Source organism: Panthera tigris, chromosome E1, assembly GCF_018350195.1.
Source record: "Panthera tigris isolate Pti1 chromosome E1, P.tigris_Pti1_mat1.1, whole genome shotgun sequence".
Lineage (NCBI taxonomy): Eukaryota > Metazoa > Chordata > Mammalia > Carnivora > Felidae > Panthera > Panthera tigris.
In genome coordinates this window covers 42,818,432-42,832,943 of record NC_056673.1, presented here as the reverse complement: position 1 = coordinate 42,832,943, position 14,512 = coordinate 42,818,432, and the positions used below count along the sequence as shown (strand labels likewise).

General features: G+C 54.3%; 1 protein-coding gene across 3 annotated transcripts; it reads left to right on the top strand.

Moving 5' to 3' along the window:
* The first annotated feature begins 2 nt into the window (after positions 1-2).
* SPATA32 (spermatogenesis associated 32) lies at positions 3-14,507 on the top strand. Of its 3 annotated transcripts, none has more exons than XM_042967013.1 (15): positions 3-103; positions 6,605-6,659; positions 7,498-7,552; positions 7,857-8,719; positions 9,308-9,362; positions 9,746-9,803; positions 11,005-11,059; positions 11,263-11,487; positions 11,607-11,659; positions 12,512-12,655; positions 13,027-13,098; positions 13,182-13,302; positions 13,550-13,728; positions 13,864-14,022; positions 14,353-14,507. In XM_042967013.1, exons 1-15 carry the CDS (start codon positions 91-93, stop codon positions 14,487-14,489), a joined length of 2,244 nt encoding a protein of 747 aa, XP_042822947.1. In that variant the 5' UTR covers positions 3-90; the 3' UTR covers positions 14,490-14,507. The 3 variants fall into 3 exon arrangements, with proteins under 3 accessions (XP_042822947.1, XP_042822946.1, XP_042822948.1); XM_042967012.1 differs by having other exon boundaries at positions 11,604-11,659; XM_042967014.1 differs by lacking the exons at positions 9,308-9,362; positions 9,746-9,803; positions 11,005-11,059 and having other exon boundaries at positions 11,604-11,659.
* Positions 14,508-14,512: the final 5 nt, after the last annotated feature.

The window sequence follows — 14,512 nt, the reverse complement described above, 5'->3', positions numbered from 1 at the left end:
CCTCCAACCCCCAACCCAAGAGCTCACTGGAGGCGGAGGGGCAGCAACCAGCAGCCCCCTCCCCGCCTCCCCGACAGAGCCTCGGTCAGCATGGGGGTGACAGGTGGGAGTGGGCTGGCGCGCGGCTGGGCCGGGCGCCGAGGGATTTTTCCAGGCGGGCGGGGCGGGGAAAGGGGTAGGGGCGGGGCGCGGAGCAGAGGCGGGGATTCGGCCCGGGCCCCTCCCCCCTGCCCCCAAAGCCCCGGACCGCCTAGAAGGAAGGTCGACCCCAGCCGACAGTCCTCCGCCCTCTGACTACCACGCCCGGCCTGGGCCTTGCGAGGTGCACAAGCTTGTGCCCCAGGGCTCACATGCGCACCTGGGAGTACAGGCCACATTCAGCAGAATCTTGAAGGGGTTCTGGGCACACGCCAAGAGTGGCCTTGTGCCCAGGAAACAACTCACGAATTATCCCAAACTGCTGATGACCCTAAAATCCCTTTAAGTCGTTCCTGATGACTGGAGCCTTTGCAGGGAGAAGCAGTGGGCTTCAACAGATACTGAGCGCCTCCTTTGTCCTTTGCACTCTTCTCTGTACCAACGGGCAAAGCGGTTTCCACTGAAATGGGGGCCTTCTTGGGACCTTCTCTCCCAGGAGGACACGGGCCAGCATTAAAAATGTGCCAAGAGCCAACAACCAGAGAGCTTTTCCCCTTTCCAAACTTGTGGAGTAACAAATTGATGCAGACACCTTAAATCACTCCTGTGACATTTACGGCACCCCCTTCAGCCTTTGTGTTAGGCCCTGAGTCTGATGAGTTCACTAAAAATTAAAATGTGGGTTAGACAGCTAGGTGTGTCACAGAGAAGAGGACTCAGGAGAGGTGAGTTGGCCTGTCAGGAGTGAGTAGGATTTTTCCAGAAGAGAGACTTTCTTGGTATCTGAAGTAGCCTGTGCAAAGGCACTCAGGCACAAAAGGGCCTGCTTGCTGTGCTCTGGGGGAGCGGGCTTTGGGGCTGGATACCAGGAGATGCCAAAAGAGAGCAGAGGTCAGACGACACAGGATCTTTGAAGCCACCCTGCAGTCTGGATGGGACCGAAGGCAGGTGTGGCGCTGCGGGCTCGCTCTGGGGTCTTTAAGAAGCCCGAGCTGGAGGGAAATGTGGCTGCAGTGCTCCAACTAGAAGCCTAAAGAGATGGCAAAAAACACCGTGGTGGGCCTCGTGGGCTTTGGAGCCAGTCAGACCCAGGGTCAGGTCATGGTGCTGCTCTTAACAGCTGTGTGGCTTGTGCAGTTTCCTCATCTGTGAAAGGGAGAGTCACGGCCGCTTGAGCCTAGAGTGGCTGTGAGGATAGAACATACGGGAAGCACTCAACATGGAGTGTCAGTGGGTAGTAATTGCTAGGTTTGTGTTGACTTTGGTGTTGGGAGCTGAGGAGAGGCAGTGGGGGTGGAGAAAGGGACCTGCACAAGGTCAACGTCAGAAGTAGGGAGGTCAGAAACTGGGGGAGGGAGGGGGGGAGGGGGTCACAAATAACCCAGGTTTCTAATTTGGGCCAAAGTTTGAAGGATTATCGGGGAGAGGGGCTTATCAGGAGTTGAGTGATTGGGAAAGAAGACGGGTCAGGCGGGCAGAACTGTGTCGGCCACACTAGAGTCGGGACACGCAGGGTGTCACCTTGTGAACAAATGGAGGACAGGCCACGTGGTTTGGCAGGGCGAGAGGGATGAGGAATGCATTTCTTCGCGCAGACTTGGGCCGACCATCCACCTTGCAGACTCTGTGTGCGGGGGCATCAAAGAATCAAAGTGGGCCGCCCACACACTCTGCCCATCTCTAATGAGGGGTCAGCAAGAGGTCCTGCGCTCAGAGGTCTGCAGGGGCAGGGCAAGCGAGACTGGAAGAGAGGCCGCGGGGTGGAGTCCTGAAGGTCTCCAGGAAGCAGTAAGCCCCGAGCGTCATCTCAACAGAAAACAGGGGACATTTCGGAGACAGGAGATATCTAAGGCTCTGACAAGGGAGAGTGCCCCCATCCTCCCAACATTATTTTTAGATCTGCTGATGCCTTTGTAAGTTTAATATACTCCTGTATTTATTTTTTATCACTGTAGACAGTATCGTTTGATATCACACATAGTAAGATGTTCTTAGTGCCCCTGCCTTTCCCTTCAGCTTTCCTCCCTGCCTTTCACCTCCCAGTGTCTCTAACCTGTATTTTTACTTTTTCAATATCAAGGTTGGTAGCATTCACACTGCCCTATAGCCACAAATATGTTTTCCAAATTTTATTTATATGTTGCTTCTGAGGGTTGAAAATTAGTAAACAGGACTTACGTTATTGTGACTACGTAACTACTGTTTACTGCAGAACCAGGAAAGGTGCCACAATGACCTTTTCTTTCTCATACAATTTTTTGTTTTTCCTGGAGTTTCTAGTTGCCTTTGCTTATATTCTTTGGTGTATCATAGTCTTAGTTTTTACCAACCTCTACATCTAGTCAACTATTCTAGAAGATTTTCTTGATTTCAGAAATCTACTGCCCCAAACCCTTCATCTTCTTGCCTCTGTACAGTTAACATTCCTAGGACTTAGCTGCTTTCCTTGGGTGGACACACTATTTCCTTCCTAGGTCTCTTGTTTTACACCTGTATTTTGTTTTAGCACATTCTCAAATAACTTCCTAAAAAAAGAGGAAGCAAATTTCCTGAGTCCTTCCATGTCTGAAATGATAAGTCGGCTGGATGTAAAACTATAGATTAGGGGCACTTGGAGTGGCTCAGTTAATCGACTCTTGAATTTGACTCCAGGTCATGATTTCATGGTTCGTGGGTTTGAGCCCCGCATCAGGCTCTGCGCTTGGAGCCTGCTCAGGATTCTCTTCGTCTCTCCCTCTCTCTCTCAAAATAAATTAAATTTTTAAAAAACTGTAGGTTAAAAAACATTTTCCTCAGAATTTTAAAGGCAACCATTGTTGTTAACTCTGCCGCCTATATAATCAGTTCCCCTCCCCTTGTAGGTGACTGGTTTTTCCACTTTAGAAGCATTTAAGAATTCCTTGTTCCCAGTGCAATGAACTTTCACAGCAAGGATCTTTTGATATCTCTAGTGCTGGGCATTCACTGAACCCTTTTAAGCCAACGACATCACTCAGTTCAGAGAAATTTTGATTTTTCTTTTCTATATTCTCTATTCTTTCCGGATCTCCTTTTTATTATGACTCAGAATTGGACTGTCTCTTGGTCCTTTTCTCTCACTTGATATTTTGGTTCCACTTTCTGGGATATTTTGGTTCTACTTTCTGTGAAGATTTTGTTTTATTTTCTGATTCTTTTTGCCAAAAGCTCTTTTCCTAATTCTTTTTTAATAGCATCCTATTCTTGCTTTTTGGTTGCAACGTATATTGTTGAATATGTACATCTCAGAATCTCTTAAGATTTTAGAATACTTTTAAAGCTCCTTTCTGTCTCCCAAATAACCTCTGGTCTTCTAGAATCACCTTTTCTCTTTCTCTGTCAATTGCATATGGGTAGCTTCGTCAAATGTCTGATGATGCTTGACTGTTCATGTTTAAGAGTGAAATCACGAAAAGCTGATTGGGAACCTGTGACTGCAGGAGTGATTGCCGGGCAGATATCACTTTAGGATGATCAGGCAGGAACCAGATATATCTCTGTCCAGTTCAAAAAGATCAACAAAACTGATAAATCTCTAGCCAAACTGAACAGGACAAAAAGAAAGAAGACAAAAGTTACCAATATGAGAAATGAAAAAGGTGACATCACTACAGAATCTACAGATACGAAAAGGACAATAAAGAATATTATGAACACCTCATGCCAATAAATTTGCCAACTTAGATGAAACGGACAAGGAAACTCCAGGCCCACATTCACAAGCTTCACCTGTGAATTCTACCAAATGCAAGAAAGAAAGAATACGAATTTTATACAGACTCTTCCAGAAAATTGAAGACAGAATACTTCCCAACTCATTCTATGAGGCCAACATTATTCTAATACCAAAACCTGACAATATAAGAAAATTATATACCAATATATTTCATGAACCTCATGAGAAATTTCTTTTAAAAAGTTAGCAGAGCAGGGGAGCCTGGCTGGCTCAGTCAAAACATGCAACACTTGATCTCAACCTCATGAGTCTGAGCCCTGCATGGGGTGTAGAGATTACTTAAATAAATAAATTTAAGTAAGCAAATCAAATTCAACAATGTATAAAATGATAATACACTATGACCAAATGAGATTTATCTCAGGAATGCAAGGTTGATTTTAACATTAAAAAATTAATTTATTTCACCATAAACAGAATATAAAAGAATTATTAACAGAATAAAATATAACATTGTTCATATGCTATAACATGTTATATATAACAAATAATATACTAACAGACTATGAAAGAAAAACAGGAGCGCCTGGCTGGCCCAGTCAGAAAAGCATGCAACTCTTGATCTTGGGGTCATGAGTTCAAGCCCCCCATTGGGTGCAGAGATTACTAGAAAGAAAGAAAGAAAGAAAGAAAGAAGAAAAGGAAAGAAGGAAGGAAGGAACAGAAAGAAAGAAAAGAAAAGAAAGATATACAAAAGAGAAACCATATAATGATCTCAATAAATGCAGAAAAACCATCAGGCAAAATCTGACCTCTCTTCCTAATTAAAAACTAAGTGAACTAGAAATAGACGGGAGCTTCCTCAACCTGATAAAGAGCATCTATGAGAAAAGCTACAGCTAACGTTATACTTAAGTATAACAGTATACTTAAATACTGAAGGCTTTCTCCCCAAGGTCAGGAACAAAGCAAGGGTGTCCACTCTCAATTTTATTCAGCATTGTACAGAACATTGTTCTCAGTACAGTAAAGCAGAAAAAGGAAATAAGACACATCCAATTTGGGAAGGAAGAAGTAAAACCGTCTTGTGTCACACACATTGAAAGTAATCTCTATGCCCATCATGGGGCTTAAACCAAGGACCCAAGATCAAGAGTCACATGCTCTACCAACCGAGCCAGCCAGGTGGTTACAAGGTATACATTTCTATATACTAGCAACCAGCAGTTGGAAATTGAAATTATTTCACATACTACAGAATGTCACCTGAATCCCTAATAGAACATTCCCAAGTTGGGCACAGAGGTCCCAAGTTGAGCCAACCTCAGAATTTTGTTTCCAACCCCCAGAGCTGCTGTGAGGTTCACACCATAACACTTTCGCTTCCTAGCCACACCCCAGTTGTTGTTCGTGGAACGGTTTAGGCTGTGGCTGTTGATTAGATTGTCCAGGGAAATTTTGTAGGGCGAGCAAAGGTTCTGAGGTGAGAGGCCTGGAGAACAGCAGCACTGGGGTCAGGTGGAGTTGGAAACGGAGACGTGGGGAGGAAGCTAAGGGAACGCGGCCGTTGAATTGGTGCAAGATGTGGAAGAGACCACTGAGCTGGCTCTTGGGAGCCCCTCTGTGGCAGTACACTCCTAGCCCGGCCACGCAGGTGATCCAAAGCGATGCCCAGGCCCAGAAGGAACATGGATGCGCCCAAATCCCAGTCACAGAACCAACCTCTACATCTCTTAGGAAGAAGCCATGCACATTCTGATCCTTTGGATATAATCTTGGGAGCAATTCTTCTCGGCCAGAGCCAAGGTCATCATTTCCTGCCACACTCCAGGCTCGGGGGGGGGGACCCAGCTTTCCCGCTGCCATGACAACTCCACCATCAACCCCCATCTACTACCCGGGGGAGCAGAGAATGGGACAGCCTGGTGCCCCTACCCCCCAGAGGATGAAAAACAAGCTTCCTCCATAAAAGATGCGAGCCTCCAGGGAAATGACTGGGGTGGGGGAACCTTCCCCAAAGCGTTGCTCAGCCTCTTCTGTAGGAGGTGATCGGAACCCAGAAACCAAATAGCTGTCAGCATCACTTCAGATCAAATCCCTAGGGTGAGAACCTCGGCCTGCAGTGGGGGGGTGGGTGACCCCAGAATGTGATGGACTGAGGAGCCTGGAGGAGAGAAAGGGCTTCAGGGTAGGAGAGGCCGGGATTAGGGTGAGCGCCAGATCTGAAGCCTGGCCAGAGAGAGTGGAGAAAAGGGGGCAGAGGAGCAGGAATGGAGGGAGACGAGGAAGGTTCTCGGGGGGGGGTCCCACGCAGTTACAGGCTCCTGGGTAGGAAAGTATGCAGGACAGAGGAGTTGAGAGTTTCTGGAGTCAAATCTGCATCCAGTTCCTGACATCAGCAGCTATCAGCTGAGGGACCCTGGGCCAATGAACCTCTTCTCATTTTTTGTTGAATCAATTGAGATAAAGCAGAGAATGTGCCCCCACACAATGCCCGGGCAGCCTCGTGGAGGACGGTGATGGATCAGGGAGAGCTGCAGGAAAGGCAGATTCGGGTGTGGAGGGGAGCAAATGTGGGGCGCGGGGCTGGTGACCTTGGTAGGGAGAGCAGGGAGCCGAGGGGCAGGACGGGAGAGGGGAGAGTGAATGGGCTGAGATGGGGGACAGGGAGGGAGGCAGACACCTGCCTGGACTCCAGACTGCCCCCCACCCCCTGCCCTGGGACTGTCCCCGCTTGCAGCTCCCCTGCCCTCACTTCCTTCTCCCTGCCAGGTGCCAATGGATTTCCCTGCTGTGGCAAGGAGTCAGTGGACATTGTGGAGACGCAGTGAGAGCCAGTCCCCCACCCTCCGGGACCACCAACCCTTACCCCTGCCACCACCGCCAAGTCTTCGTATACTACGCCCCCCCAAGCCGGGATCTCCCTCCATCTGGCTTCTTTCCAAAATCTCCCCAGGGGCAGTATCCAGGCCAAAAGGTCGTGGGGGGAGTCCTACCACCCCCGCTTCTTCTTCTGCCTCCAGCCCCTGACATTAGTGAAGGACTGAGGGGTGGCGGGGCACATGGGGGGACATGGAGGGACTGATGCCTTCTCACTGCCTTGCTCTGAGGACAGAGCTACCTGAGGTGAGGGTGGGCAGATGCCCGAAGAAGGAGAAGGAGTCCCTGTGGTTGAGCACTGAGGGCAGGGGCCCAGATGGCAGCAAACTTCCAACAAGAACTGAGGGGATCCTACACACGCACACACACACACACATACACACACACACACACACACACCCCTCTGCCTTTCAGATCTGCCAGGAGGAGGGCATTATCCTTGAGCTTCTCCTTCTATAAGGAGCCAGCCTCTGGGCACTGGCCACACTGACTCACTGGAACACTTGGTTAAAATGAAGCCTCCTGGGCCTCACCTCCAACTGACTGGGGTCCCTCTTTGGGGCAGGGGGCAACCTGACAAGCTCTCCAGGCACTTCCTAAACCCACTAATGTCTGAAAATAGCTCTCCGGTGGATGCAGGGACAGTGAGGGGAGTGGATGTGCCGGAGGCATCTTGCCAGGGGGCGAGGCCGGGGGCCTTGAGGCCCCCAGAGACCTCCATCCTCCTAAAGCATCCCATCCACCCCACGGAGGCCTGTCATCCACTCTGTCTCCTTCCGTCGTAGGGGCACCATAACCCAACACCAGTTCCAGCTGGCACAAGAAAAAGAGGAGACTGAGGTAACAGTGGGCCTGGGGCACCTCTTATGGGGAGGCGGTAGGTAAGGGGCAGGATTCTTTAAGGCCCGTCTTCCCCAAATCCCTGACAAGTCTGGGACCCTGGACGGGGCACGCTCACGCACAGCCACCCTCCTGCCTCCCCGCCCCAGGGAGGTCTCTGCGAAGTGGCACGTGTAGGGGGGGGAAGCAAGCAGGGAGGGGGTAGGGCAGTGTAGGGAGGAAGGCAGGAGAGGGGGGCAGGGAATTGGCGCCAGGGAGGACCTCAGGGCCAGGGGCCTCCCCGGCTTCATTTGAAATGTTTCAGCCGGAGAAAGATTTGCTAGAACTGAAGCCCGTGCAGAAAGAGGACCTGTACCTTAAGCCAAAAGTGGAGCTGGAGCCCGAGCCAAAGCCCAAGGACCCTGAGCAGCAGGAGTATAGGACAGAGTTCCTCCAGCCCTTCCCGCAGCAGGACATCAGCCAGTGGAGCGTGAGGTCCAATTCCAGCTACCTGAGTGCTGCCGAGGAGGGCAGGGCGTCCGCCAACCATCGCTCCATCCGCGTGCAGACCTCCAAGCACCTCTTCTGGGCAGACAAACTCATCCAGGCTTCCGAACACAGCCTGCAGCAGGCGGTCGGCAGGCAGCTGGACAAGAAGAGTACAGGTAAGGCCACCAGCCATCAGGACCAGCAGTCCAACCTCAAGGACGCCACGTGCTCCAAGCAGCAGCTCCAGAGCCCCCACGCCCAGCCAGCTCCTCCGGCCGCAGACGCCCAGCAGCCACCGGATCCCCACCCGGCCTCCCCCAGTCCCTCACCAGCCATTGGCCTGGCAGAGCTGATCAACTTTGCATCTTCCTTGGCCGTGGCCTCCTCCAGCAATATGGACTTGCCCAAATTGGAGCATATGATCAAAGCTCCACCACAGAAGGCCGAGGCGCCTTCTACAGATCCTGCCGTGCCACCGGCCGTGGACCAGCCGGAGAAGGAAGAGCTCGCTAAGGAATGGCTAGAGAAACCACTTGAAGCAGGGGAGCCACAGAAAGCTTGGAAGCAGGAAGACAAGAGCTTCCCCCACTCTTACCTTGACTTCAACAAGCCGGGGGTCAAGAGGGCCACCATCGAGGGGGAAGTGAAGCTTCTCCAGGCACCGACCATATCCCCTCCGCCTCAAGGAGCCGTGGAAGAGTAAGCGAGGCTGGCCCACAGCTCCCCAAAAGAGCAGGGTGTGGGCTAGGACGTGTGGGTGGGCCCACTCTTCACACAGCTGGGAAAGTGGAATGGGGGGCCGGGGGAGGGGATGGGGTGGCCTGTGATGTCGCAATCTCAGTGGCCTCATAAAGGCTGCTGGAAACAGGGTTCCGGTGGACTGAGGCGAAGTGCCAAGGCCAGGGCTGGAGGAGGCCTGGGGATCATGGAGGGTGAGCACTCCTGGGCTCGGGCAAGGACCCGGGCTCAAAATGGGAAGGCCCATTCTAGCATTAGGAAGTTTGGTCACCCTCGTCAGAAATGCTCAGGCTAGCATCTGCCCTGCTGAGAACCTGATGGCCCTGGGCCCGGGACACACCGTGGACTGGAATGTGAGGGAACAGGGTTCTCCAGCACCCCTTTCTTCCCGGTGACAAACAGACACAACAGAAGGTCAGCTGCCCATCAGCGCGCAGCAGGAAGAGGCCCTCTTACCCCCAGGGCCCTCCTCGCAGAGGCCTCTGGGATCACCCCTCTCCCGGACCTTCCCACTGGGCCCCAAGTGACATTTTCTCTTTTACGTTGCAGCTCACTGCCAGGAACCAGGAAAGGGAGTCCATTATTGCTGAAAATCCATTTTAAGGTGTCGTCCCCCTCTTCCCCAGAGAAATGACTAGACAAAACCAGTAAAGCCTCCAGTGCTGCCCCCGGCTCAGACTTTTTGTGCAAACACTCCCGGACTAGTGAGCTCACCCAGCCGCGGCGTCCCGGTCTCGATTTTTTAGGGATGCCACCCTCCCCCTTTTTTTAGCTACCCTAGCCCCACCTGCCCAACCCACCCCCAAGGGCTCTGCCAGCCCTATTTGGCCCCTACTCACTCCCCACGGGTTGTTTCACCTCACTCACACCTGTCCAGAGCTCTCAGCTGGTCAGCAGAGACTCATGACCAGTCTCAGGGAGGCCTCGGTGCCCTCTCTGAGGCTTCGGGCTTCTTAGGTCATGATGTGGGGCTTCCTCTTGGCCTAGAGGCAGGGGCATGATGGGATCATCTTAGGAGAGAGCCTCCTGGAGGTGGGCTGGGCAGGTGAGGAGGTGAGTCTGAAAGGAGTTCTTCCTGCTCGGGGAAGGGATGGTGTCCAGGGGCTCAAAGGAAGGGAAGAGAGCAGCCAAAGGACTGGCCGTCCAGGGCCACAGCCTTGAGCTGGAGGTGTCTCAAAATGTAGGGGAGAGCCCGTACGTAATGGCGCACCTCCTCATGCGGTCCAGACACACACACACACACACACACACACACGCACCCCCATCCGCTGACCCCTAACATCACACAGGCACGCACATCTGTACATCCGCCCACGGACAGTCCCACGCATGCCGTGTGCACAAGCACACATACACGCACAGGCCTGTGAGCCAGACACACGCAATAAATACACACACAAATGCACAAGCCTCCCCACGTTGGGGAGGACAGGTAATGTGGGGAAGCGTCTGGAAGAGGCGAGATGGCAGCAAAGGAGGGAAGGGAATTCAGAATGTGGGGAAGGACATGGGCGTGAAAAGGGCAGTCAGGGAGAAAGGGAAGGGAGAGGCGGAGCCATAGCTGGGGCCCTGGTCAGACTCCAGACCTGCTGATGGCAAGGCTCCTGTCAGGTGAAAGCCCAGGCTTGCAGGCCCTCAAGAGCCTGCCCTGCCTTGAGCGGGGGCCAAGTAGGGGAGTGCCCAGGGCCTAGGAGGGTGCGATTAGGAAGGAGTGAACAGTTGGGAATGGGCCAGGGCCAGAGGAGGGGAGGGGTGCGGGCAGGAGACTGGAAAGAGGAAGAAAGAGAAGATGCAGAGGTATCTGGGGAGGGGCCGGGCCGAAGTGTCACGTGACCGTTGGGCTGCATCTTCCTGGAGTATCTGTAAACTGTGGTTTGTAAACTTGCATAGTTTGGAGGAGGAGATCCCTCCCTCCGGGGAACCTGGGTTAAGGTGGGCCACGGCCCCACCTTGAACTATCCTCCTCCTTCCCATGCCCTGACTTTGGGACTCTGAGGCCTGCTTCTCCCTGGGCCTCTGCCAGCCTGTGTTAGCTTCTGGAGTGGAGTCGCAAACTCAGATGCCTTAATCTGGGCAGAGACGCAAAAGAGTAAAGCAGCAGCTTCCCCAGCAAAGAGAAGCTGGTTTGTGGTGAGGGAGAGAGCGCACGCCTGTCTAAAGATGTTAAAGTTCACCCCAAAGCCAGCTTGGGGGCGGCGGGCCTGGGGCGCTGGACCAGCCTCAGACCCTGTGACTCTGCCTTTCAGGCAGCAGAAGGCAGAAGACCAAAAGAGCCCCGTCGTCGGCACAGAGAACGTACAGGTGACCAAGGCTGGCGAAGGGTCTGCTAGTACAAGCTATGCCCCCAGAATCCTCTAGATAGGGGACCGTGGGAGCAGGCTGGTGTGCGGGTCCTGGAAAGAGGTAGAGCTGAGCACCCGCAGGCCTGGTCCCAGGGCCCCTGGCGCCCGAGCACTCGGGTGGGTGGGCAGGGCCCTCAGCCCTGTCTTCTCCCTGCCTCCAAGGCCTCCACAGAAGCCTCGAAGACTGCCCCCACCAGACCCAGGAGAGGAGCAGCCCTGCAGGACGCAGAAGGGGAGGCCGCAGCAGCCTACTGCCCTGCTGACCCAGGTGGAGCCAGCATCCATCAGGGCCACAGGGGCTGAGCAGGCTTCCCCGAGGGCCAGGGAGTGCAAGCGCCTTGCAGCTACCCGTTTGGTGCAGTCTGGCTCAGGTTCTGGGTCTCAGAGGTAAGGGCAGGGACTGGAGACCAGGCCTGGGGTGCTGGGTCTGGGGCAAGGCCTGCTTGGCCCTGGCATCTCTCTGCAGCAGGTGTAAAGGCCTTTCCAACCTCTTCCACCCGAAGCAGAAGCAGCTGTGCAGACGAGAACCTGCTACCCATGACACCCCGGCAGCTGGCAGGTGAGGGCCCCAGAGCTAGGAGCGGGAGGTGGGGCGGGGGAGGGGGGTGGGTGGTGGAAAATTAGGGAATGCTTGGAGCCTAACTGCAAGGGATTGCCTCCTCCAGAGGCTGGGGTCACTGTGAGAAGTTAGTGACCATATTGTAACTGTCCTTCAATGCCAGTCTAATTGGCTAATCTTTACAATTCCAGGGCTCACTGGTGTGTGTGTGTGTGTGTGTGGGAATGGATTGGTGGATAAAAAGGTATTTGGATGGTGGGTGGATGGATGGATGGATGGACAAGATGGAAAGAGGAAGGGAGGAAGGAGATTGGGAGAAAGGAAGGGAAAAAAATTAACCTGAGTTCCCCACCCCCCTGGGGTCTGGGGCAGTGGGGTTAGGGGTAGAAGAAACCACTTCTACATTTGGGGACCCCAACGCCCCCTCTAAGGTCATGCCCTAATAGTGGCAGGATCCCTCAAAGCAGAATCATTTTACTCACCATCAATAATTTTCAGTGCCCGCTGCATGCCGGGTCCCAGCAGGGCCCCTGGAGCCCCAGAGCGTCCCAGCTCCAGAGCCAGACTGCCAGGGTCCAAAGCCCAGGCTTGCCCCTACTGCTGGTGTGACCTTTGACATAAGTTTTGAATGTTTTTTCACACAGGCATATCCGAACATGAGTTTGGGACATGAGAATTGAATGGAGACTTTACACACAGCAGCCACTGCTGTTCTTTAAATGCTATAATGCCCCAGGGGTTGGAGTGACCCGAGCCTGGAGTGATTCAGTCCCATTCTGAGCTTGGAGTGGGTGGATCTCTGGGCCCCCGTGTGCGGTTCACCTTGCTGCCGGCCTCCCTCCCTGCCCCCAGCGTTCCAGGAGATCTTCAAACTGTTCAGCCCCAGCCCGACAGGCACTGTGGACATGCGCAGCATGAGAGCTGCCCTGCGCCACGTGGGTATCCAGCTGAGCCCTCAGGAGATGTGTGAGGCTCTGCGGCAGGCAGACCTGGACGGTGGGTGCCCCCATCCCTGGCCGCTTGTCCTCCCCCTCCCCCGCTTCTAGCCCTGGAGGCTGCCTCCTCTGCCCACAGAATCCCTGGCCTGGTCCTATTTTAAATCCCCTCTTCCAGGAAGCCTGCTCTGATCAACACATCTATCTCATAGCCCCTACACACTTCTGTGTTAATACTCATCCTGACTTGGGGCTCCCCGCAGGGCAAGGACTATTTTTCTCCCCTATTCAGCTGGGGTTGATGTTTGGCTAGAAGTGGGACTGGAGTCTCTGATGTCCACAAAGAACTGCAGGCAAGCCCCTAAAGCATATGTGGTGTAGGCCTTCTGCAGGGGAGGCGCCCCCAGGACCCCCTCCTCTCTCTCTTCCCAGGTGATGGAACTGTAAGCTTTAAAGACTTCCTGGGTGTCCTTACCGACAGCTACCGCCTGGCTCAGTGCTTGGGTAAGGAACAAGGGCAGTGGGTGGGAATGGCCTGGCCTGGGGGAAGCTTCCTCCTCACCCTCCCCCATGATCTCTGCTCCCAGGCCAGGCGAGGAACAGCCGGTTCTATGACCCCCAGGGCCTACAGACCCTGTTCTTAGAGATTCTGTTCAAGCTGATGAGCCAGGGCTTTGTCCCCCACAAGTCGGTGCAGGAAGTGATGAGGTAGGCACAGAGCCCCCAACTTCAGGGCCCAGGATTGGGGAGGGGCAGACTCTGCCCCATGCAGGGGTCCCCTGAAGTTCCTGCCACAGAGACGGGAGCCCTGAATTCTGAGTCAGTTTCCTGGGTCCCAACTTGCCCCAGGCCAGAGACAAGTGGCTTCCTGTCCTGCTTTGGTTTCCCCACCTATGAGATGGAGAGGACTGGGGGAGGCGGTGTCCAAGAAGGCTGCCCCACTCTCTCCTTCAAGCTACTACACCAAGAAGCAGCGGGCTCTGCGGCCGAACCCAGGCTGGAAGGACAGGTGGCGTGACCACAGCGGCTCCGCGGGCGCTCCCGGGGGCCTCACCTTCTTCTGCCAGGCGGCGCGCCTCAGCGGCCTCTCCAGCAACGAGCTGGAGCTCTCGCTGCACAGACTAAACAAAGCGGGTGAGCCCCGGGCCGGGCAGGAACCCGCTGGAGGCGGGGGGGGGGGGGGGGGGGGGGAGGTGAGGGGGACCCTCACTCAGGACCTGCTGTCAGGACTAATCTCTCCTTTTCCTCCTACCGGTTTGCCCGGTCCAGGTGCGCGCAGCCCCTACTCTCAGATCCCTAACTTGGCGAGGCAGACACCGCCAGAAAACAGGAGGCAGAAACGAGCCCCGCGCCCTAACGTCCGACTTCTCAAGTCCTGCCAGCCCAGCAGCCACAAGCTTGGGCTCAACCAAGGGTCTCTCAGCGCCGGTGAGAGCAGATAAAGGGGGCGGGGCGAAGAGGGGCGGGGCTGTGGGTAGGGGCGGGGCAGGCGGAGTGGAGGCGGTGCCGACACGGGGAGGACAGGAGTAGAGTGGAAGCTGGACTCCCAAGAAACCGGGACCAGGCAGACGGAGAAGTAATCCGGGATCACTCGGGGGCGTGACCAAGGGTAGGGCGGAGCCTACGAAAAAGGGGCGGGGTGCCCAGGTAGGAGGCAGGACTGGCAGAAATGGGACTGAGAGGGTAGAAAGGCTAATCCAGTCTCTAAGGGGAGCTGCCGGCTTGACCCTCCGCATGCCCCCCTCCGCCCTCCCACAGAGTTCGTGGGCCAGCCAGCAGACCACGTGCGCCCCTCGAAGTTGGCTCCCTCGCCCCCAACTCTAGTGCAGAAGCAGCCCTCCTCCCCTTCGCCAGCCTGTTTGCAGAAATCTGCTATGAAAAACGTGTACAAGTAAAGCGTTTGCGGAGAAAAACAGGC